Source organism: Penicillium psychrofluorescens (assembly GCF_964197705.1).
Source record: "Penicillium psychrofluorescens genome assembly, chromosome: 1".
Lineage (NCBI taxonomy): Eukaryota > Fungi > Ascomycota > Eurotiomycetes > Eurotiales > Aspergillaceae > Penicillium > Penicillium psychrofluorescens.
Window position 1 is genome coordinate 5,585,750 of NC_133439.1, and position 21,234 is coordinate 5,606,983.

General features: G+C 53.2%; 7 protein-coding genes across 7 annotated transcripts; 4 read left to right on the forward strand and 3 right to left on the reverse strand.

Moving 5' to 3' along the window:
* Nucleotides 1-317: 317 nt before the first annotated feature.
* PFLUO_LOCUS2126 (uncharacterized protein) lies at nt 318-1,922 on the forward strand (the record flags this gene model as incomplete). Its single annotated transcript, XM_073779235.1, has 3 exons — nt 318-409; nt 463-517; nt 579-1,922. The coding sequence occupies 3 exons, from the start codon at nt 318-320 to the stop codon at nt 1,920-1,922; spliced, it is 1,491 nt and encodes a 496-aa protein (XP_073636209.1).
* A 559-nt stretch (nt 1,923-2,481) lies between these two features.
* PFLUO_LOCUS2127 (cyclin-dependent protein kinase) lies at nt 2,482-3,871 on the reverse strand (the record flags this gene model as incomplete). The annotated part of the gene is made up of 3 exons (XM_073779236.1): nt 2,482-3,553; nt 3,606-3,763; nt 3,866-3,871. The coding sequence occupies 3 exons, from the start codon at nt 3,869-3,871 to the stop codon at nt 2,482-2,484; spliced, it is 1,236 nt and encodes a 411-aa protein (XP_073636210.1).
* Nucleotides 3,872-4,495: 624 nt separating this feature from the next.
* On the forward strand, nt 4,496-6,001 carry PFLUO_LOCUS2128 (Bifunctional purine biosynthesis protein PurH; the record flags this gene model as incomplete). The annotated part of the gene is made up of 2 exons (XM_073779237.1): nt 4,496-4,591; nt 4,643-6,001. The coding sequence occupies 2 exons, from the start codon at nt 4,496-4,498 to the stop codon at nt 5,999-6,001; spliced, it is 1,455 nt and encodes a 484-aa protein (XP_073636211.1).
* Nucleotides 6,002-6,849: 848 nt separating this feature from the next.
* On the forward strand, nt 6,850-10,428 carry PFLUO_LOCUS2129 (phosphatidylserine decarboxylase; the record flags this gene model as incomplete). Its single annotated transcript, XM_073779238.1, has 6 exons — nt 6,850-6,993; nt 7,170-7,385; nt 7,449-7,860; nt 7,911-9,407; nt 9,458-10,209; nt 10,258-10,428. 6 exons carry the CDS (start codon nt 6,850-6,852, stop codon nt 10,426-10,428), a joined length of 3,192 nt encoding a protein of 1,063 aa, XP_073636212.1.
* Nucleotides 10,429-12,032: 1,604 nt separating this feature from the next.
* Nucleotides 12,033-12,876, forward strand: PFLUO_LOCUS2130 (uncharacterized protein; the record flags this gene model as incomplete). The annotated part of the gene is made up of 3 exons (XM_073779239.1): nt 12,033-12,039; nt 12,093-12,261; nt 12,315-12,876. The coding sequence occupies 3 exons, from the start codon at nt 12,033-12,035 to the stop codon at nt 12,874-12,876; spliced, it is 738 nt and encodes a 245-aa protein (XP_073636213.1).
* A 1,139-nt stretch (nt 12,877-14,015) lies between these two features.
* Nucleotides 14,016-16,673, reverse strand: PFLUO_LOCUS2131 (uncharacterized protein; the record flags this gene model as incomplete). Its single annotated transcript, XM_073779240.1, has 1 exon — nt 14,016-16,673. One exon carries the CDS (start codon nt 16,671-16,673, stop codon nt 14,016-14,018), a length of 2,658 nt encoding a protein of 885 aa, XP_073636214.1.
* A 2,614-nt stretch (nt 16,674-19,287) lies between these two features.
* On the reverse strand, nt 19,288-20,277 carry PFLUO_LOCUS2132 (uncharacterized protein; the record flags this gene model as incomplete). Its single annotated transcript, XM_073779241.1, has 3 exons — nt 19,288-20,032; nt 20,088-20,206; nt 20,269-20,277. 3 exons carry the CDS (start codon nt 20,275-20,277, stop codon nt 19,288-19,290), a joined length of 873 nt encoding a protein of 290 aa, XP_073636215.1.
* Nucleotides 20,278-21,234: the final 957 nt, after the last annotated feature.

A 21,234-nucleotide genomic window follows, 5' to 3' on the forward strand; every position in this document is an offset into this window, starting at 1 on the left:
CTGTAGAACTAACTTGATGGTTGACCACCCCTTCAACACCCGCCCGGGTGCGATGCATACCTGTTAGGGTGTGAGTGCAGATTGAGATGATGGCTGCAAGGAACTAATTGGTCGGTTGTCATTCATTACCATTGTTTTGTACACCTTCTTCGCCCTTGACAATTGTACTATGGACGAGTTAGGGCTAGCTCAATCAACTCCGACTCGGGAAGGCGAGTGGCCCGTGCACTTCGCCATCCGCCAGGGATGCTCCGACCTGTCACTGCCTTTCTTCCACTTTGACTTCTTTAGCTGTCCTGCATCGCTGAATTGACATCATGGATGGACCTGTGCAGGCTGGAGATCTCCGCAAAAGCGACCAGGCTCGTCGCGAGAGCTTGAGCTCGCAAGACTCGCAGACCGCGAAGCAGTAGGCGCTCCCAACGCCACGCGTCTTCCCGCGTCTACTGACGTGCTACCCAGGTTTATCGACTCCCAGATGCGACTGGAGGCCGATGCGCGTGAAATACTTCCCTATGTAAGCGTCGCTCGTTCATCGCAAACTGAGTCCCATCACTGACGATGCTCATACATAATAGTCCTTCGACTCATGCACCTACGCCCTCGGCCCTCTGCGCCAGAGCCTCTTCGCGTGCCAGACCTGCAACCCGCCTCCGGAGAACCCCGACGATGCGTACACCCCTGCCGGCGTCTGCTACTCCTGCTCCATCGCCTGCCACGGCGAGCACACCTTGGTGGAGCTGTTCAACAAGCGCAACTTTGTCTGTGACTGCGGGACGACGCGCCTGCCTTCTACCTCTCCGTGTACGCTCCGTGATGATCCCAAGACCGGGAAGAAGGGCGCCCGCTCGCAGGAGCCAGCGGCGAGCAACACGTACAATCACAACTTCCGGAACCGATTCTGTGGCTGTGGTGAGAAGTATGATCCTCACCAGGAGAAGGGTACCATGTTCCAATGTATGGGACTAGGCACGGTGGAAACGGGGGGATGCGGCGAGGATTGGTGGCATCCAGAATGCCTCATCGGCTTGTCGCGGGATTGGCATAAGGCTGAAGATGGAGATGAAACACCTCTTCCCCCTCACTTCCCCGCTGAGGACGATTTCGATCAATTCCTCTGCTTCAAATGCATTGACTCGAACCCTTGGCTGAAGAAGTACGCAGGGACACCGGGCTTCCTGCCTCCGGTGTTCAAGGAGGGTGGGCTGAACAAGACCCCGGAAGCCAATGTCACATCTGCAGACAATACTACATCTCCCGCAAAGCCAGCGGAGGAGACCAATACCAAAAAGCGCAAAGCAGAGAGTGACGGGCCTACGGACGACGAACCCACTACGAAGCGGACCAAGGACGGCCAGCAGTCCTCCACACTCACTAGCATCCAAGAGGAGTCAGGCAAACAGGAAAAGCCCCCTTCCCCCAAACATACTCTCCTCCCATCCTCAGCACCTACTTCGTCATTCTCCCTCTTCCTCCAAGAAGACTTCTACGACAAACTCTGCCGCTGCGCAGACTGCTTCCCAAATCTTGCACTCCACCCTCAACTCCGCGAGGAAGAAGAAACCTACGAGCCACCGCTCTCGGACGACGGCGAGGCCAATGGTCCGGGAAGTACGGGGACGGGTAGCATTCTGGAACGCGGCGAAGCAGCGCTAAGCAATGTCGACCGCGTGCGCGCTATCGAGGGTGCAATGGTATATAACCATCTACGTGATAAGGTGAAGGAATTCTTGAAGCCGTTTGCGGAAAGCGGGCAGGCCGTCAGTGCGGATGATATCAAGGGGTATTTTGAAAAGTTACGTGGGGATGAGCAGGGGATTCAGGATGCGGCTGGTCAGGTGGAGGCTCTTGGTGGTGGTGATGGTCAGGGTGATGCGGATGGGGACAACCGGCGGGAGCAGAATGGTAAGCCTGATCTTTGAGTATCTTCCTTGCGAGCTTTGTGGTTGACCTGACTCTTCTTAGGGTACTGAAAATGTCTTTTGTTTTTTGGTTGGGAACATGGGATATGGGTGGGTATGGATATGGGGGTCTGGATGGAGGGCTTGTCAATAGATAATGGAAATGGAAATAGGAACTACATAGGCGTCTCAACAAGGACAAACCATCATTCGATTGATCTGATTGATCTATATAACTCACGTGTAGTTGTCGACACAGTATGCCATATGATATACGCCGTAAAATGTCCATTGAAGAACCGAGGAAAGTCCCAACGCCAGCAAAAAACCCGAAAAGCCCCTGCTTACCCATGCGCCATGCCGATAATGAATGCAAATGTAGTTATGTTGGTGTTAATGGAAGAATATTCCTACTAGCCTCCCCCCCTTTAGTCCCCGGCGAAACCTCGTACGCCATGAGTGACCAATTTGGGTTGGAGCTTCGGAATTGTGAGGAGGGCTTTGTGAATATGCCCACCAGGCGCTAGACCTCTTCCCGGTAATAGTCAATACTCCTGCGTATCTGCAATGATTGACTCATTTACTCCTTGAGCCGTTTCGACACCCTCCCCATCAACGAGTCATCCGGCAGTCCACTCCGCTTCGTACCGGGGAGACTACCCGTGCGAATATCATTGTCGTCCTGCGTAACCCGGCGATGGGGGTACTTGCCCTCGACGCCATCAAAACAGTTCGCACTGATGGGTCCGCCATTCGCGAAATAGGGGTGCTCGAGTGCTTCTTGGGCGGTGATCCGCTTTGTCGGATCGTATTCCAGCATGCGGGACAGCAGATCAAACCCGTCTGTACCCGGGGTTCCAGTGTTCGAGCTGGCGGAATACCCGCCATTCTTCATGCAGCTCTGGAACCAGCCCTCGAGGCTGGAGCCACGATGGAAATGGGATGGTTGGCGATGGAGCACGAGGGACTGGAGCTGTGAATACTCGGGCATCGAGACGAGGCCCGGCCAAGTCTCTTTGCGTGGAAGTCCGAGGATCTCCACGATCTTCATCATCTGGTTCCGTTGGAATGGGACGGTCTTCTTGCTGTCCATCTTTGCCTCCTCACCTTTGAAGATTGGGCGGAGGGAGAGGAGCTCGGCGAAAATGCAGCCAACGGCCCACATGTCGACTGCGGGGGTGTAGTGTCGACTACCCAGCAGCAGCTCGGGTGCGCGGTACCAGATTGTGACGACGACCTTGTCACCAGAGAAGAGAGAGTTGAGGGGCTTGTAGAATAGTCGCGCGAGACCCAGATCGCCGATCCGGATGGCTCCGCTCGAGGTGACAAGGATGTTGGCCGGTTTTAGATCGCGGTGGAGGACCCAGTTTGTGTGGAGGTAAAGCAGTCCATTCAATAGTTGGAAAAGAATTGACCGGACCATGACCGCTGGGATAGCGTGCCTTTGAGGTTGTGTGTGGTGATGGATGATTTGTAACAAGTCGTGCTCGGTATACTCGAACACCATGAAGATGCATTTGTCCTCCAAGATGATTTCCTCCAGTTTTACGACGTTTGCATGCGATAGTTCGGTGCATAGAGCCATTTCGCGGATGGCGGACTGCGACAGGCCGGTGTACTGGATGGACTCGCCCTCCTTGTCCGGCTTGAATCTGCGAAAGCAAATGGTTAATCGGGTTCGGAGGGCGCCGGGAAAGACCATACTTTTTGATCGCAAACTCTCCCTTCTGGCCATTTTTGCCGACGGCCTTATACACCCGGCCATAGGTTCCGCTGCTGATGAACCCGACGATGTGATACCGGTCTCGTACGCGGACTTTGCTGGTATAGCCCCCTCCTGCGGATCTCCTGGAATCGATGGCCTCTATGACGAGAAAAGGTCAGCCCATGCACCGACAGCAAAGTGAAAACCAAGCAATGGGAAGCAAATTAAAAGAGATGAGAGAATCGACGTCCTTCCAAACCCCCATTCGCACGTATTTCTCGAGCATAAAACAACCGCGAGGGCAAGAATTACCACGAGGATAGAATCCACCGACAGAATTCAGGAATGGAAAGCCCCTTCCAAACATGTTGGAAGAGATACAGAGAGAGGTCACGATCAAGGACACCGGCAGAATTCCCTTCTCTTTTTTCTTTTGGTCTTCCCTTCCCCTCCCCAGGTCAAGCAGAATGAAGAGGAATATTCATGGAACAGCGAATTACCATCGACAGTGGCCTGCAAGCTTCTCTTGAGCGATTGCGTGGGTGGCCGTGATCGGGCAGAGAGGGAGCCGGAGGAGGGCGGGTTGGTCAGGCTCATTGGGGGGGACGATGTGGAGCAGCGCGGTGGGTATCAGGCTATGGCATCCATTCGGGCGTGGGGAAGGTCGAAGGAGGGAATTTCTCCACGAATAACGAATGACCGAGGGTATGAGGATCGATAGTGAGTGAGCAAGGAAGAAAGTAATGAGTGAGTGACTGAATCATGAGTTGAGTTTGAGTAGGGTTGATGAGTTACTGGGGAAGGAGGATGGCCCTGGTTAGTCAGCTAGGGCTGTTCACCTTCCGCATGTCATCATCTTCTTATCTCCATCACTCAATCAATACTCAACATGGCTGAGCAGCCCACCCAGTCGAGGGTCACCCCGTACCTAGTCTACCTGGTCTTTGTTACCACGCTGGGTCCGCTGCAGTTTGGATATCACCTGGTATCTCTCCTCCCACTCTCAATATCTTGCGTCGCTAACTTGCCGTCCTAGGCCGAGCTCAATGCACCCCAGGCAGTGATAACGTGCGAAAAGAAAACCATCCATTCCGCAATTGCCCCTCATGGCCTACCGCAGTGCATCCCAATGGACCCTTCCCAATTCGGTCTCGTGTCCTCAATCTACACTCTCGGCGGTCTTCTGGGAGCCCTGCTGGCGGGGCCCGTCTCAACCAAGTATGGACGCCTAGTGGCACTCCGCGCCACAACCATATTTTTCATCCTGGGCCCTGTGGCAGAAGCTCTGGCTACGGCAATTCCTGTCCTCAGCTTAGGTCGGTTTCTCTCCGGGATTGGCTCTGGTGCTGCGATTGTAGTCGGCCCAATCTTTATCTCGGAGATTGCGCCGCCCAGTGCTCGAGGCTTCTTTGGAGCATTTACCCAGGTCATGACCAACGTTGGTATTCTGTTAGCCCAAACGCTGGGGTATTTCTGGAGCGAAGGAAGCTTTTGGAGGCTGATTCTGGCTGTTGCTGGTATTATCGGTGCCTTGGAGCTATTGGGACTGTTCACAGTGCCGGAAAGTCCCGCATGGCTCGCGGAGCATCAAAAGCCCAATCAGGCCCAAAAAGTCCTACAACGAATCCGGGGAGGGGATGCCGATATCGAAGCCGAAATTGAGGCCTGGAGAGCTTCCTCGGGAGTTGCACCCGAGGAGGAATCTCTTCTTGCTCCACCGTCTGGAAGCCAGCCTCCCAAGCAATCTCCGGTTACGATCATGCAGGTCGCACGGGACCCCTACTACCGGCCAGCCATCGTCGCCGTGGTTGGTGTGATGGTCGCCCAGCAGTTCACGGGCGTCAACAGCGTCATCATGTATAGCGTGTCCCTGCTGCAGAGTATTCTGCCTACAACGGCTGCGCTGCTCACCGTGTTCATATCGGCCATCAATCTCCTTATGACTCTGGCCTGCTCCCCTTTGCCAGACCGGATCGGCCGGAAAAGGTGCCTGTTGCTCAGTATCTGCGGTATGGGCAGCAGCTCCATGCTCCTGGCGATCGGCATGGCCGCCAGCCAGAAAATCCTGACCGCCATCGCCGCCCTCTTGTTCGTGGCAAGCTTCGCCGTCGGGCTGGGCCCGGTGCCGTTCATTCTCGCGTCGGAGCTTGTAGGCCCAGAAGCCGTGGGAGCCACACAGAGCTGGGCGCTGGCGGCCAACTGGATTGCGACTTTTGTCGTTGCACAATTCTTCCCCGTCCTCAACCACGCCCTGGGTGGCCGCGGGGAGGTGTACTGGGTGTTCGCGGCGATGGCGGCCCTGCTCGGCGCCTTTATCTACCACTTTGTGCCGGAGACCAAGGGCAAGGCGAATGCTGATGAAGTGTGGGGGCGGGCGGACCGTCGACAGGACTAGAAAGCCGTCTGGGGCCATATGAGGGGGGAGGGGCGCCTGGTCTTATCCCGGTCGGTGTTGGTATTCAATCGAGGATCTCATTAGTTAGTTAGTTAGTTAGCGATTCAGCTGCTGACGAACCGTTCTATTGGAATCGACCAGGTTTAAAACCAACTGAGCAATTCCACTCCTAGATCCTTTGACCAGGGGGTCTGTTTCTTGTAGATACATCTAGAACCAGACCGCTAACCTTCATGACCGCACCCGACCATCACTGATCCATGTGGGGTCTGTGGAGATGGTTAAATCATACCGCCTCTCTGCTCGGAGTGGCTGTTGCCGGGTAAATCCAAGCCGTCTGTGTATGTCTATCGTCCCTGCAACACGAATCACCTGGAGAGCGAAACCAAAACCAAGTCTCACGGATCCCCACCAGCCGATGTCACCGGTGGAGATCCCCACGAGCCTCGCTCAATTCCCCTCAACAACACGCACTCAACACTCTCGGACCCCCTGGACGGCCCTCCCTCTCCTTCCTTCTTCTTCCATGTTGTTTTGCTCCTTCACCACCCACTCCCACGTCCAATGCCCCCACTACTGTCGACCTAATTAAACCCAATTGCCGCCGACATACGCGGCCTCAACTCACCGGTCGCTCCGACTTGCCCGGTGTTTAGGCGGCGATTGGGTCCGCTCGCTTGGCTCTCTGCGATCGACCCGAGCAGATCGTAGATCACCCCGGGCCTGTCAACCCTGAACTTGCTTTCTTCCACAACGGGCCTCGGACGGTCACAGGCCTGCCCCTCTCTCTCCTTGCCTTTTTCCCCTCTTCATCCTCTTCCCGGTTGCACCAGCCCACCAATCCCGCCATGGTCCGGTTACCTCTGCCGCACCGGCTTAGCTCCCATCTGTCCTCGAGGAGCACGAGCTCGACCCCGGTCCAGAGCAGAAGCACCAGTCCCATGCGGCTGCCGGAGCTCAAGCCTCTGATGCTCAAGATCACCGTGATCCGGGTATGATTCTTTTTTTTTGGCAATGCCCTGTCTGTCCCATCATCGAGCTAACTCGGGACCTCGTCACCGCAGGGAAGGAATCTTGCTCCCAAAGACCGCGGCGGAACCAGTGATCCAGTAAGACACTTCGCCTATACCCTCCTCCCATCCAATTCGCTCACAATGCCACCTGGCAGTATCTGGTAGTGAACCTGGGAGACGCGAGGCAGTCGACGCCAACAATCCCCAAGACCCTCAACCCAGAATGGAATGTCTCGTTCGAAATGCCCGTGCTGGGCGTCCCGCTATTGGAGTGTATTTGTTGGGATCATGACCGGTTTGGGAAAGACTATCTGGGAGAATTCGATATCCCCCTGGAGGATCTCTTCTTGGAAGGCGACGTGGACCAGCAGGTGGGATTGATTGACAAAAATCCCCAAAAGTGGCTACGATGCTAACGGAGGCCTCAATAATAGCCAAAATGGTATACTTTAAACTCGAAGCGGAAACCGTCAAAGAAGAAGGACAGCGTTATCTCCGGCGAGATCTTGCTCCAGTTCTCGATCTCGGATTCTGCGAAGCCCGATGCCTCCCCCGCGGAGATCAGTCAGAAATTCAGGAGCCTGGTGTATGCAGGCGAGGACGAGGACCAGATCACTCCGGGCGAACTCGACGAACTCGACCGTGACGAAGAGACATCCGATGAGACCGATGACCCGTCGAAACCAGAGGTGGTGGAGAAGCGGCGGCGCAGACTCCGGATGGCACGCTTGAAGCGCAAATCCCTGGCGGCTCGAGCATATCAGTTCTCGGGCTCGGGGAGTGGAGTACAGGGGATCATGTTTGTGGAAGTTGTTCGGGTGACTGATCTCCCTCCCGAACGGAATGGTATGAGCTTTTTCTTCCATGACTACTGCAAATAATTGATCGGCTCTCAGTGACGCGCACCTCATTCGACATGGATCCCTTTGTGGTGACTTCTCTCGGGAGGAAAACGCTTCGGACCCCGGTCGTGCGCCATAACTTGAACCCGGTATACTATGAAAAGATGGTGTTCCAAGTGATGCGACACGAAAGATTCTACACCATAAGCTTCACGGTGATGGACCGAGACAAGTTTTCCGGCAATGACTTCGTCGCCTCAGCCGGTTTCCCATTGCAGACTCTCATCCAGTCTGCCCCGGAGGCAGACCCGGAATCGGGTTTATACCGCTTTGTAGAACCACCTTCGTCGCCCGAGCCTAGTCCAGTCAGCAAATCGAGTCCCCGATATGGGCCCAGCCCTTCAGCTTCATCGTCGAATCTCTCGAAAATGCCGCGGCCTACAATGAAGTCTCGAAACTCCGCTACTTCGCTGTCCACCAACTCTGTTCTCGACACACCAACTATCGTTCCACCCACGAGTGCTCCGGTCCCCGAACAAGGGAGTTTCGAGCTTGATAGCAGTAGTACGTTGCAATCCACATCCACGACCACAGCCGCATACGAGAGTGATTCGACCGCGGATGCAGACGGGTTTCGGTCTTATGTTATCCCTCTGACGCTGAAGAATCGAGACCGCTGGGAAGACAAACATTCGCCTGAGTTGCGCATCAAGGCGAAGTATTTGCCATACAAAGCCCTCCGGCAGCAGTTCTGGAGACTGATGCTCAAGCAATATGACGCGGATGACAGCGGCCGCATTGATAAGATCGAAATGACGACGATGCTCGACACCCTGGGCTCCACCTTGAAAGAATCGACCATTGACGGCTTTTTCTCACGATTTAGCTCAGACAACGAGCCGAATGAGACGGTCGACTTGACCTTCGACCAGGCCGTGGTCTGTCTTGAGGATACTCTCCAGATGCTCCAGAAAAAGAACGCGGTTGGACCTACTGCTCGCAAGGATGCACCTGCTCCATCGTCGAGTGAAGAGCCATCCAGCGGTGATGAGCTAAACATCGAATCAAGCACCACTCACCCGGCCAATGTTGACCCCGACAACACATCAATTCCAGTCTTACCTAGCGAAGAGCAGCCCAGCTCAACCGACGAATTTCTCCAACCCGACGATCTCGCGGATGAGAGGGGCGAGGAACACGTAATTGAAATTCGCGAGTGTCCGCTTTGTCACCAGCCTCGTCTTTCGAAGCGCTCTGATGCCGATATCATCACACACATTGCCACGTGCGCGAGTCGCGATTGGCGGCAGGTTGACAACTTGGTGATGGGTGGCTTTGTGACCTCCAGCCAGGCCCAGCGCAAGTGGTATTCGAAGGTGATCACAAAGATATCGTACGGCGGGTATCGACTCGGGGCGAATTCGGCCAATATTCTGGTCCAGGATCGCATCACAGGACAGATCAATGAGGAGCGCATGAGCGTCTATGTTCGGCTCGGGATTCGATTACTCTACAAGGGGATCAAGAGCCGTGACATGGAGAAGAAGCGAAGTATGTTTCTGTCACTCCATTTATCTTGATTTTGTCTAACAACATTACAGTTCGTCGCGTTTTACGCTCCTTGAGCATCAAACAGGGCCGGAAATACGACGATCCTGCCTCGGCCGGCCAGATCCGGGACTTTATCAATTTCCACCAGCTGGACATGTCGGAGGTTTTACTGCCAATCGAGAAGTTCCGAACCTTCAACCAATTCTTCTACCGTGCACTAAAGGAGGATGCGCGACCGTGCTCGGCGCCCAACGAGCCCAAGGTTGTTGTGTCCCCGGCCGACTGCCGCTCCGTCGTCTTCGATCGGCTTGAGGAAGCGACCAGCATCTGGGTCAAGGGCCGAGAGTTCTCCATCGAAAGACTGCTGGGTAATGCCTACCCAGAAGATGCAGCACGGTACAAGAACGGTGCCTTGGGTGTGTTTCGACTGGCCCCCCAGGATTATCACCGCTTCCATGTTCCCGTTGATGGGATCATGGGCGAGCCCAGGATGATCGGGGGCGAGTACTACACGGTGAATCCCATGGCTATCCGCTCGGCGTTGGACGTGTATGGTGAGAATGTTCGGGTTCTGGTTCCCATTGATTCTGTTGTACATGGCCGCGTCATGGTCGTCTGTGTTGGCGCCATGATGGTCGGCAGCACGGTGATCACCCGAAAAGCGGGCGACAAGGTCGCGCGAGCCGAAGAGCTCGGCTACTTCAAGTTCGGGGGCAGTACGCTGCTTGTGCTGTTTGAAGAGGGGGTGGTCAATTTCGACAGCGACTTGACGGCCAATTCGAAGGGTCCCCTGGAGACTCTGGTAAGCCATTCCCTTCAAGGCTTTCCCGTCCGTACTAATTCATATTAGATCCGAGTCGGCATGTCTGTCGGCCACAGCCCAGACATCCCCCAATTCGAGCCCGACATGCCCAAGAAGGCAGAAAACGTCACGGCCGAAGAGATGCAAGAGGCCAAGCGGCGCATCGAGGGCAGCCTGGCGCCCCCGACCGACCCGTCCGTGCTCGCGGCCATCAAATGAGATTTCAGCGATTGAGCGGATTGGGCTTCAACCCCCGTCTCGCACCCGGGACTTTATTCTATATTCTTCTTTTGTTGGTTGCATGCACATATTCCGTGTGTTGTTTTTAACCCACTGGTGCTCCGAAGGGGGGATGTTCTAGTCCATCATATCATCATCATAGCGTTTGCCTACCTGTCGAGCACGCCAGAGACGTTCTGTGCGAAGATAGAAATGACATGGATGAATGGAATATAGTATCTGGCAGACCGGCTGCTCGACCTCAATTCTCCATGAACAGCCTGTTTGTAATTAGTCCCCGTACTACCAAGTAAGATGAGAAGCCCACATACATACTCCGTCGCAGCAACACGATGCCCAAACGGGACTAGCGCCCCACGCTTCACCAAAACAACCGCGACTCTCGGCCCCTCTTGTCTCGTCTCTTCTTCAAGTGTGACGGTCCCCCATTATTGCATTGCAGCATTCCTGGATTCTCCGCCCATCCTGCGCTGTCACTCAACTGCCCGTGATCACTCTCCGTCGCGTCCATCATTGCGCCCGAACTCGCGCCAAAGAAATACTCGCGTAACCCGTCCCTGACATGACCACCGCGGTCCTGGCAGCCCCAACAACCAAGCGTCGCGAACCGCTGGGGACAATCGGCATGGCGGCTTCTCAGGCGCAATCGCGTCCTGCGTCGTCCGCCGCCGGCAGGGGCAGAGGAGGAGAGCGACGACCCATGCAACTTAGCGCGAGCCAGCAGGGATTGGAGGGGGGGAGTCCGCGCCATGATGGGAAACGGAAAGCTGGTGAGTTTACCCCCGGCCTTCTCCTCAAGTGCTGATCTGACTGTGATGCGGTAGATTACGAAGAGGATATCGGGGGATTCAAGTTTGTGCGAGGTCCAAAGAAGAAGCCTCGTCCGTCCCTCGAAGCTGCTCCGGAGATTTCCGATGATGCAGAGAACGCGCCGCCGAAGCCATCACCGAAGAGAGGACGGCCGCCGAAGAAACGCACGGAAGAGGGGAGCGCGGTACCGATGAAAGGGACGACAACTGAGATTCCGACGCGATCAACTCGAGGCACTGCGAAAGCTCCTTCTGCGGAACCAGAACCTCAGTCTTCCAATGCGCGCTCCACGCGAAGTCGAGGCACAGCAGCGGAAGCTCAACCTGCAAAAAGGAAGAAGGGCCGTCCAGCGAAAGCACAAGCCAGTGAGGCAAATGGCTTCGAATCACCTCCTGCGGGTACGAAAGTGGCACTCCCTCTGGCGGACACTCCGGTTATCCAGCGGAACAAGGAACTGAGAGGGGCGAAAGGGAACAAAGGGCGGAGGCGGAGTAGTTTGCAGATGAGAGGACGGAGAGCCAGCTCTTTGATTGATTCGGGTACTTCCAACGGTAGGACTTTCGGTCAGGAAAAGGATCACCGCAGCCATGCTAACACATACGTCTCGTACAGCGCTACCGCATCGAGAGGTTGGCACAGCAGATTTCTATAAGCATATTGCCGACGACGGTCTCCCGGAGCCACGGAGGATGCGACAACTTCTTATTTGGTGTGCGACGCGTTCGATCGGGGAGAAGCCGTCTGGATCGCATTCAGAAGATCAGAGTGCGCGTATGGCAGGTGGGTACTAACGGCCGATATACGAAGCGAATGCTCTAACCTTACTTTTCTAGCTCGCGTGATCCAGGAGGAGCTGCTTAAAGAGCTCGAATCAAACTCCGAACTGTCCAACTGGTTTGGCCGAGAAGACCTGAACCCGCCAGCGGTTGTGGTGAAGAAACCGAACCCGAGGAACGTGCAGAATACGGACAAGATCAAAGAACTGGAGGAACAAATACAAAAGTAGGGAGTCGCTTCGATCATGGGTTGATTCGTGCTAACGAATTCATTCACAGACTCCAACGAGAGAGGCAAGCCCTCAACGCTCTCCTCAAACAACCCTCAATCCCCTCAATACCACAAGCAGACCCTCCATCCAAGCTCCCGCGGAAGACAAAGCGACACTCGCAGGAAGCCAAGCGCGAGCCGAACATCGATACATCCCTCCTCGATCCCTCGCAACAAGCAATTTTGTCATCGCTCCAGCCTTCCTCCAAATCATTCGAAGACGCTCCGTCTTCTTCCCCGATAACCCTGCCACCTTTACCTCCCTCCGCCGTCTCCGCGCGCCTTTCCCGAATCACATCCGGGCTCGCTCCCAATCTCGACGCTTTCGCTGCAGGAATGCACGATGTTGAACTGTACCGATCAACAGCAGACACTGTTTCCTCTCGGATCCTACGCATCTGCGCCCAGCGCCTTGAAGAGCGTGATGCACTCACTGCGCAAAACCGAGCTGCGATAGAGAGCAGTGACGGCGAAGCGCGTTCACCGAGTACTGCAGCGTCAACAGCAGATAAACCGCGGGAAGATCTGGGTCTTATTCTGGGTGCATTGAGTCGGGTTGAGAGACGGTAACTTCAGTCTCTCACTAACCCACCAGCACTCCTCCCCCCTCCCTCTCTCTCTTGTCTATTTTTTCCAGCGGCTTTCTACCCCTTTTCTCTCTTTTCTCCTATTTCTGTTTTTCTTTTAAGGATGGAATTTGATGGATATGAATCTCGATGAAGAATCCTTCCCCTGCAAAGTGGGGATGTGTGAGGACGGCGTAATTAACTTATGGGGCTCGGGGATGCATTGCATTGTTTCCGCAAGCATCGGCGTTTGGGTTGTTATTTTCTTATTTTAGGGCGCGGGTCAGGACAAATGATGAATGGAGGACGATGGATGTGTGGATAGTCGAGCCGAGTAGAGGTAGTGGCCTCATAAGAACAGAGTCTCCAATACTACCTACTTCTTTGATATGTCTATCTGATCAGATCTGATATTACGTGCTAGTTTCATCCTCCCTTGTTCGCCTATAATATCCAATCCAACACGATACCCTATGGACATAAATATGAGATAGTCGAAGCTTGCATTCAATTGATAGAAAACGAAACGGATATGAAATAAAAGACAAGCTGGTCGTTGAAGACTAGGTATCTCGCGATAGATGACAATGGGTGTATACAGCATCAGCAGCGAAAACGGCAATGAGGACGCAATACAAATTAGCGCATCTCATGCTTTTAAGCTTTCACTGAGGCAAGACACGATGCAATTTCGAATAGACACAGAGACGACGCATATCACAGTAGAGGAAGAATCACTCACGAAACAACACAACAGGATATAACCGATTTATTCACCACAAGACACCGAATACACAATCGACGAAGGACACACACAAAATTAGGGTAAAATGAACAAGAGAATAGAAAATTGGAAGAAGAGACCTCGATGGCTTGGTTCGTGGCTCGTGAGAATCGAAGCTTCTATGTCCACAAAGATCGATATTCGAAGATTATTCGAGTCGGTATAGTTTTTTTGGTAAAAGAAACAGCAGGACGGCCCGATTTTCCAATTACTGTCCCAAGGCTGCGTAGCAGGACTCAATCTGCGGATTTTTCGGAGATGCGAAATGTTCAAGAGGGCCCCGCGAGAGCCGGGAAGACGCTGAAGGAACAGGAGAGTGACAAAGAGACAAATAAAAACGAGTGTTTGCGCTGGCTTGGTTAAAAGCTAAAGAGACCGCTGCGCTTCTTGCCCAGCGGGTACACCACCAATGCCGCCAGGAAGAGACCAACTGTCGTCCCAATAGCGACCTGAACCATGCCGTACCCAATATCGAAGACGACGCCGTAGCTCTGATTGCGCGCGTCAGCGGCAGACAAGTTCTTAGCCGCGTCGACGAACCCCTGCGTGCCGTTGTTGACGACACTATAGGGAGAACGGGTCATTTCCTCGGCGGAGGTGATGCCTGAAATCAATGAACCGCTAGCCGCAAGACCGGAAGGCACCAGGACAAAGATCGCAGGTAGCATGGCAGCGGCGGCAAGGCCGTGTCTCAATCGGCTGTATAAATTGCCAATAATGCCAATCACAAAGGCCCCTAGCGCGTTGGAGACTTGTGTGTTCGAGTAGAAGCGCTTCGAGCTGAAGTAGCTGACCACGTATCCGGCCAGGGAGATCACCATCATCATGGGAATCTGTTTCCACTTGGCGCGGTTGACAATTGCTAGACATGCGGTGAAAATGAGCACGAAGGGGAATCGCTGTAGGTATTCGTTGTTGATTGGACTGGGCGCGCAATTGTATTTTGTTGATGCTTGGGAGTCTAGCAGTCCGTACACTGCTGTGCCGATGGTGATTCCGAACCCTAGGAAGAGGGAGTAGATGATGGCATAGACCATACGTACAGAGCCGGCGATGATGCTGCGTGACTGAAGTTCCAGACTCGCACACAGCACAGTATACCCTGGCAAGATGAGGGCAATAGCTGACTGCGCTAGCGCGGCGAAGCAGAAGAGCGGCTCGCCGTTGTATTTAATGCTGCCGAACGCACGCGCCAAGAATGAGGTCAGAACCGCGGCGGATATCTCAAACACGTTCGAATACAAACTGGACTTGGGCGAGAGAACCAGTTGCAGCACGCCCAGGAGACATCCTAGCAAGAAGGCGATTGGCATATCGATGGGCCGCGCGTTGAATGCAAAAGGTCCCACTGATGCACTGGCACAGCCGTGTGCAAAGATGAGAAAGAGGATGTGGAATTTGCTGGTTTTATTCATCACCTCGTCCAGTCGCTGGATGGCTTCTTCGACGCCTATCACGTCATGAATCACCTCCTTGTATATCTCGTGTACGTCGGCGAGTTTCCCCAGGTCAATTCCTTGAGTGGACCTGACAACTTTAACCTCCGTCGTATGTGTGGAGGCATCGTCGAATGAGATGATCATGCATCCAGGAATATACAAAAACTGGCCCTCGATCTCCAGCACTCGAGCCGTCATGCGCATGTATTCCTCCAGGCGGTGGGTTGGCGCACCATACTTCATCAGTGCACGGCACAGACGGATCAGATATCGTTGGCGTGAGAGAAGCGCTGCGATGTGGACTGTAATGCGAATCTGATCTTCGAGCTTGGATTTGACCATGCGGCGGGTCACGTTGGTAATGGCACTGCTGCTCCGGGACCGCTTGAGCATGCTTATCGGAGAGCTGATGGAGCCCTTGGCTGTCGAGCCGCTGAGGGAGGTGCTAGAACGGCTGCGCGATTTCTCGTACCACTTCCTGGGCCGGTCTGGTTTCCAAACAGAGTCTGGGGACAGAGTTCGTCCACTGAACTCGGAGGAGCTTCCTTGTCTCGATCGACCATAATGGCCCTGGGAATCATATGGGTCCATTTTACTGTTGCTATTGCTGTTGCCGCTAGCCTGATTGTCGTAGAGCTTGAGGAGGGACGATAGGATTCCTCCACGGTAATGCTTCGGCCGCTCGACATAGCTATCAGGGTCCCTCTCTTCGACGGGGGTGACCTGGCCAGAAAACAAACTAGTCGAGGGAGCACGAGCGCGGGCAAAGAAGTTAAAGTCTGAACGAGTCATTTGTCGCACGAGATGATGGGCTTCGGAGGTGTGCGGTGTTGATAGTCCGTCTATAGAGCCGGCTTCATCATCTGACAATTCGTCGTAGAGCTGTTGTTTCTCGGGGAAACTGATCATAGAGATCTCATCCCCATCTTCAACTGGAAAGACCCCTTCAGTCGGAAAAGAGTTGGTCAGTGAAGCTAGACTGGACCGTGGACTTGGCTTCGGAGATTTTGGAGGGCAACTGAGAAGGGATGGCGGCCGTTGAGCTCTTTCTCGGGCCAAGTATATGGCCCGCCCTTTGTCATTAATACCGGGATTTTTGTTCTCATAGTCTCCGACGATCCCCACTAAGCTGGTCTGTGAAGAGATCGTCAAGCCTGTGATATCTGTCGATTCGTCGTTCTCCGCCAAGGGCGCGAGCTGAGCATCCTTATCCAGGATATATGGAATGCTGGCAGTGGGCGCCGGTTTTTGCGGCAGCACCACACCCCTTCTATCCACTCGGGGCTGGATCGTAGATCCACCAGTGGCTTCTCGGGACTCATCCCCACCTACGGTGACTTTGACGCGATTCGTGCTTTTTAGAATGCCCGCATTCCGGTGCTTGCCCTGAGCGCTGGACGCGTCGTTTGATCCCTGCTTCTTTTCGGTCTGCTGCTGCTTTTTTGGTGGGTAGCTTTCACTGGGGAAGGTTGTGGGCAATGCCCGTGTACCTGGAGAGACTCTGCTCGATCCAGTTGATGTGCTGGACGCACTCGACCGGCGAGATGAGGTGGGAAGACCGAAATATCCACCCGCCATAGCGCGACCTCCTGAACAATTTTCCGAATTCTTCTTGTCGTAAAAGGAAATTAGCTTAAAAAGCTTCTTGGCTGGAACTCCAGCCCTAGCTCCAGCAAATCGCGTGGAAAGTGCGGGTTCGCGGTAGGTCGCAGCCTGGCAACGTGTCAGCTATGTGAAATCACATCATCTCAGAGGCGCCACATAGGTTTACCAGGGCAAAAATGAGAGGCACGGACACCTGCTTGCCTTGCAGCTGGAGTGATTTCCTGGCCAAGCCTCACTGGAGCTCTATGGAGGGGGTAGAATTGAGAGTCCCGCTGCCAGGAATGATAATTATGTCACTGGTACATAATCAGATGTCGCGCAATATCGCATCAGAGATTAGTAGCATCTGCACAGTTGAAGGAAGGGATGTGCAGAAGGGGAGGTTTCGCAGTTAACTATTTGTATATAAAAGTTGCGTTAGGAGAGTGACCATCGAGGGGGCGGGAAGGTGTAGTATTTAGGAGGGTGAGAAAAGCCGTTGGACAGGGATCTGGAGTATAGAAAAGCAAAATCGTCCTTAATGGCTCTGCGGCAGATGGAATTTTGAGGGCGCCCTTTTTCGCCACGATGCCATTAATTCCTGAGCCGCACTTAGGCTGATAGAGGATTTTAGAGGTTTGAGACTACAGACAAAGGGGCTCGCGACTCCATGGATTGAGATGGAGCCGGGCTCTTTTCTTGTCTGAGGGGATTCATAGACGGTCTGGATCGCAGGCATCCACTATGATCGGCTCAGAGCCTTGGCCTATTGGGGCCACACGGGGCCGGGAAGGGAGAGCAGGCCGAGTGTATTGCCAAAAAGCCCAGCAGTCAACAGCGGGTTCCACGGGGTCCATCATGAGGTACCACAGCCTGTGGATTAAGACAATGAGGGTTGGAAAGAGATCGAGATTGATAGACGTTGTCACTTTGTTTAGCGCTAGTTCCCTGCCCGAGACAAACGCAGATCGTCGTCCATGGAACGGTGATCGGACTAAATCGATCATCAACTTAACCCAAACAATCCCCTTGTCTTTGATATCATGAAAAAACATCCGACAGGCCCACTAGTTCCAAGAATGCTTTACAATCAGATCATGACTATCTTAAACAGAGATTATGATAGTCCTGCCCTGCATATATACATATTCGGTACACGTACTCTCAACGTCCTGGTAGGTATCCTGGTGGAGATATATTGTCAATTGCGCGATCATCAAAAATGTGATTCTATTCTTGAATCGATTTACAGTTTAGTACCTGACCCTGGCGAAATACGAGCCAGGGTCATTGACTACCCTATTTACTAGAGGTTCTTCGGCCGTACAGAGTACTACAAAGAAAGTCGCACCATTATCCAGGGCAGTAAGCGGGCAACGCACATGCGCAAGTTTAATCCCCTATTTCCACGGTGTCAGCCAGTTATGAAGCAGTTGGGCTCTTTGCACGTCATTGTGTTACCCACAGAGCTGCGCGACACCCACCTCGGCAACGGAAATCTAGTCATAGGGGTCTTGCCTAGAACCTGACTTGCCAGGATATACATGAATGTACTTAAGCTTCGTGTGGCTGCTGACCGAACCTGGATCAGTGTAGGTCAATGTTCAGGGGCGATCATCAACCTCCCTCGATGCTAGGCTGAGCGTATGGCCATTCTGAAACGATGGCACAGTGCTCATGGTCGTTGAAAATCTAGCCATGGCTTTAAATCGGCTTTTACCGAATGTAGTGAATCTTGCGATATTTCTAGGACATTCTCACCCGTGCTTCCATATCGAAAAGCAAATATCCATGTATAATCGGCTCCCTGGGGCTTGAATAGAACGGAAGAGGATATCAAAATTCGCAGGACATGCAGCTTTTCACATATAGTCCCGTGCTCGCTGCGGCGATGCGACCGTAGTTCTTCCGTGCAACCCACCTGCCCCATTCTTCGTCGTACAGCCCCCTTCAGCGGCCGGATCTACCGAGGATGACCGTACCACCAGACAAGATGCAGGGACCAATACCTAATCTTTGCCGACAGAACAGAACGTCGCGTCTGTAATGGTCATGCGCATGTCCCACGGAGACCGGTTTGTCTCTATCCTCGGGTCACTGCAGCGAATTTGAATTAAAGTGGGCTTTGACCAAAGGTTCTTCTTGGCCGGTGCGGGTGGGTAAATAGTCTATTTTTTTGAGTCTGCCAGAATGTGATTGTCGTTTGTCATAGATTGCCTTCGTATCCTACAGTATATTTAATTCGCAAATTATTTAATCGATGATTTCATCTTACCCGGCTGACCAGCTGAGTGAGATGAAACGTTGTTCTTCGGAGGTTTGCGTTTGTGCTTACGGTCAGGAGCCTCGTATAATTTTTTGTGGAGTCTATGAGGGTACAATGCCAAAATAGTCAGTCGGACTCCTTGTTTTCAAATCCAATTCCGGTGTTATCATTGTTCTACTAGACATAGCTTGAATGCAGATGCAGACACGATGCAGGTGCAATGTAGATGTAAATGTCAAAGCGAGGGAAAGTTTACTGTAGAAAGTCTAGATTGATACTGTAGTGCTCCGGAGCGTAAGGCAGTACTATTCCGGGATGAGTCTCTGTTTGTGAACAGTGGATCTACTGGCTACCTTGACTCTTCTCAAAGTCTTGAATTACACGCGTATATAGATGCTCATCGGTCAAGAGCGCCCAACCCGTCATGGCCATGGATTTCCCCGACTTCAGTGTTCGCTGGAAAGATTCCTCTGTTGCAGCCGCTGCTGTGAAGTCATGGGTATGATTCTGCGCCGCGGCTGGAATTCCGATCAGTGCATGTAGACTTGGCAATGCGTGAGAAACATTCCCTTGGTCAGTGGAGCCAGACATGGGTTCATCGTCTGTCACCAGCATTTTCTCCTCTTGCGCGACTGAATGGTCTCGAAATTCCTCGCACAGCGGTTCGTTAACAACCAAGTTGGCATATGCCTTGGTCTCCTCGATTTGGATCTTGCAACCAGTCGCTAGGGCGCCAGCTTCCAGGCATTGGCGCACCCGCTGCCCAAGCGCTCTAGCACCTTGGATGGTGGGACTCCGTATGGTATATTTCGTCTGCACCTTCTCGGGGATGGCGTTTGTAATCTCAGGCGCGTTTAAGATTGCGCCGTGAATCCTCTCAGTTGGCTGGATTTGCTGACGGAGCATTGATATATTGTTGTACGCAGCCACCACCGCATCCAGAGCATTAACACCCTCCCAGGGTGCAGCACTGGCATGAGCGCTAACGCCTTCATAGGCGCCAATAACATCATAACAAGCGATCGAGGTTCGTCCTGCAATGCCCCGTGCACCAAGCTTAAGAAACTCGCTCTCCGCCATTGGATGCCTTGAAAGAGAATGAGATAAAATCGTTACTCGGTTTGTTTGGTCCAACAACTCACATCATCAGAGACACATTTGCTTTCTCATACGCCCCGGCCTCCAATAGGTCGATTTTGCCGCCCCCGTCTTCCTCAGCTGGTGTGCCCAGCAACTGGACCCGGCCCGGGAGGCCGAATTTCTGAATAACATATGAAAGGGCAATGAACCCGGTCACGCTAGCAGTCGCAATGAGATTGTGACCGCAAGCATGACCTATGCCCGGCAAGGCATCATACTCAGCGTTGAAGTTGATGCATCGTCCATGGGAGCCACTGATCGCTTCGAAAGCTGTCGATAGCCCATATGCATGCCGGGTAACTTCAATTCCGAGTTTCTCAAGAAAATCGCAAATGGCATTGTGGGCGTGATGTTCCTTGTACGCAAGTTCAGGATGGTCATGTATCTTGCTGATGAGTCAGTTATTTTGAGCAATAATAGTCCTCTTAGCTGCACTCACACTGTGGTTCAGTTCCTTCAATGCTTTCGTTTGGCTGTCAATATATTCGTCCAGTGCTCGCTGGACCGTCTCTTTTGCGCTTCCAGACATGATACTAGTGTAATTGTTCTGATTTGCTCGCTCTTCGAGTCACAGGCCTTTTTGGTCGTAGATGCGAGTGAGAAGGCCAGATCGTAGCGACAACTCCGGCATATAAGGCCGGCATATGGGACGCTCTTAGCGCGTACGGGGCTGGCCGCAATCATATCCGGTCAAGCCAGAGCGTTAATTTAATGGCCAGTAGCTAAAAGTTAATTAGCAAGCGTTTCTACACCGGGCCGGGGATCAAACTCTCTCGCACCCTCTTTCTCATTTTGAGTGGTCCCTACAATCCCATTCTGTATCGCTTCGCCATTACACCAGGCCGGGAAACTATTCTTTAACTTTTGCCCCAGCCTGCTCTGGAGATTTTAAACGAACATTAGCCGAACACCGCGCAAGCGGGGCGCTAATAGTAAATTACTCCGCAGATAAGGATGTACTCCGCATTTTAGTTAGTCCCAAGTCCAAAGACACTCAAGTAATAAAGGGGGCCGGCCGGTGGTAACTCATTCTCGACGATTCGATTATTCAAACCATCTGTGCTAAAACATGGATACTGAGGCTGGTAAATATAACAATAGTCAAGAGACGGCTTTCCCTGGAACTGTCCGACTGCAAGCCCATGATGA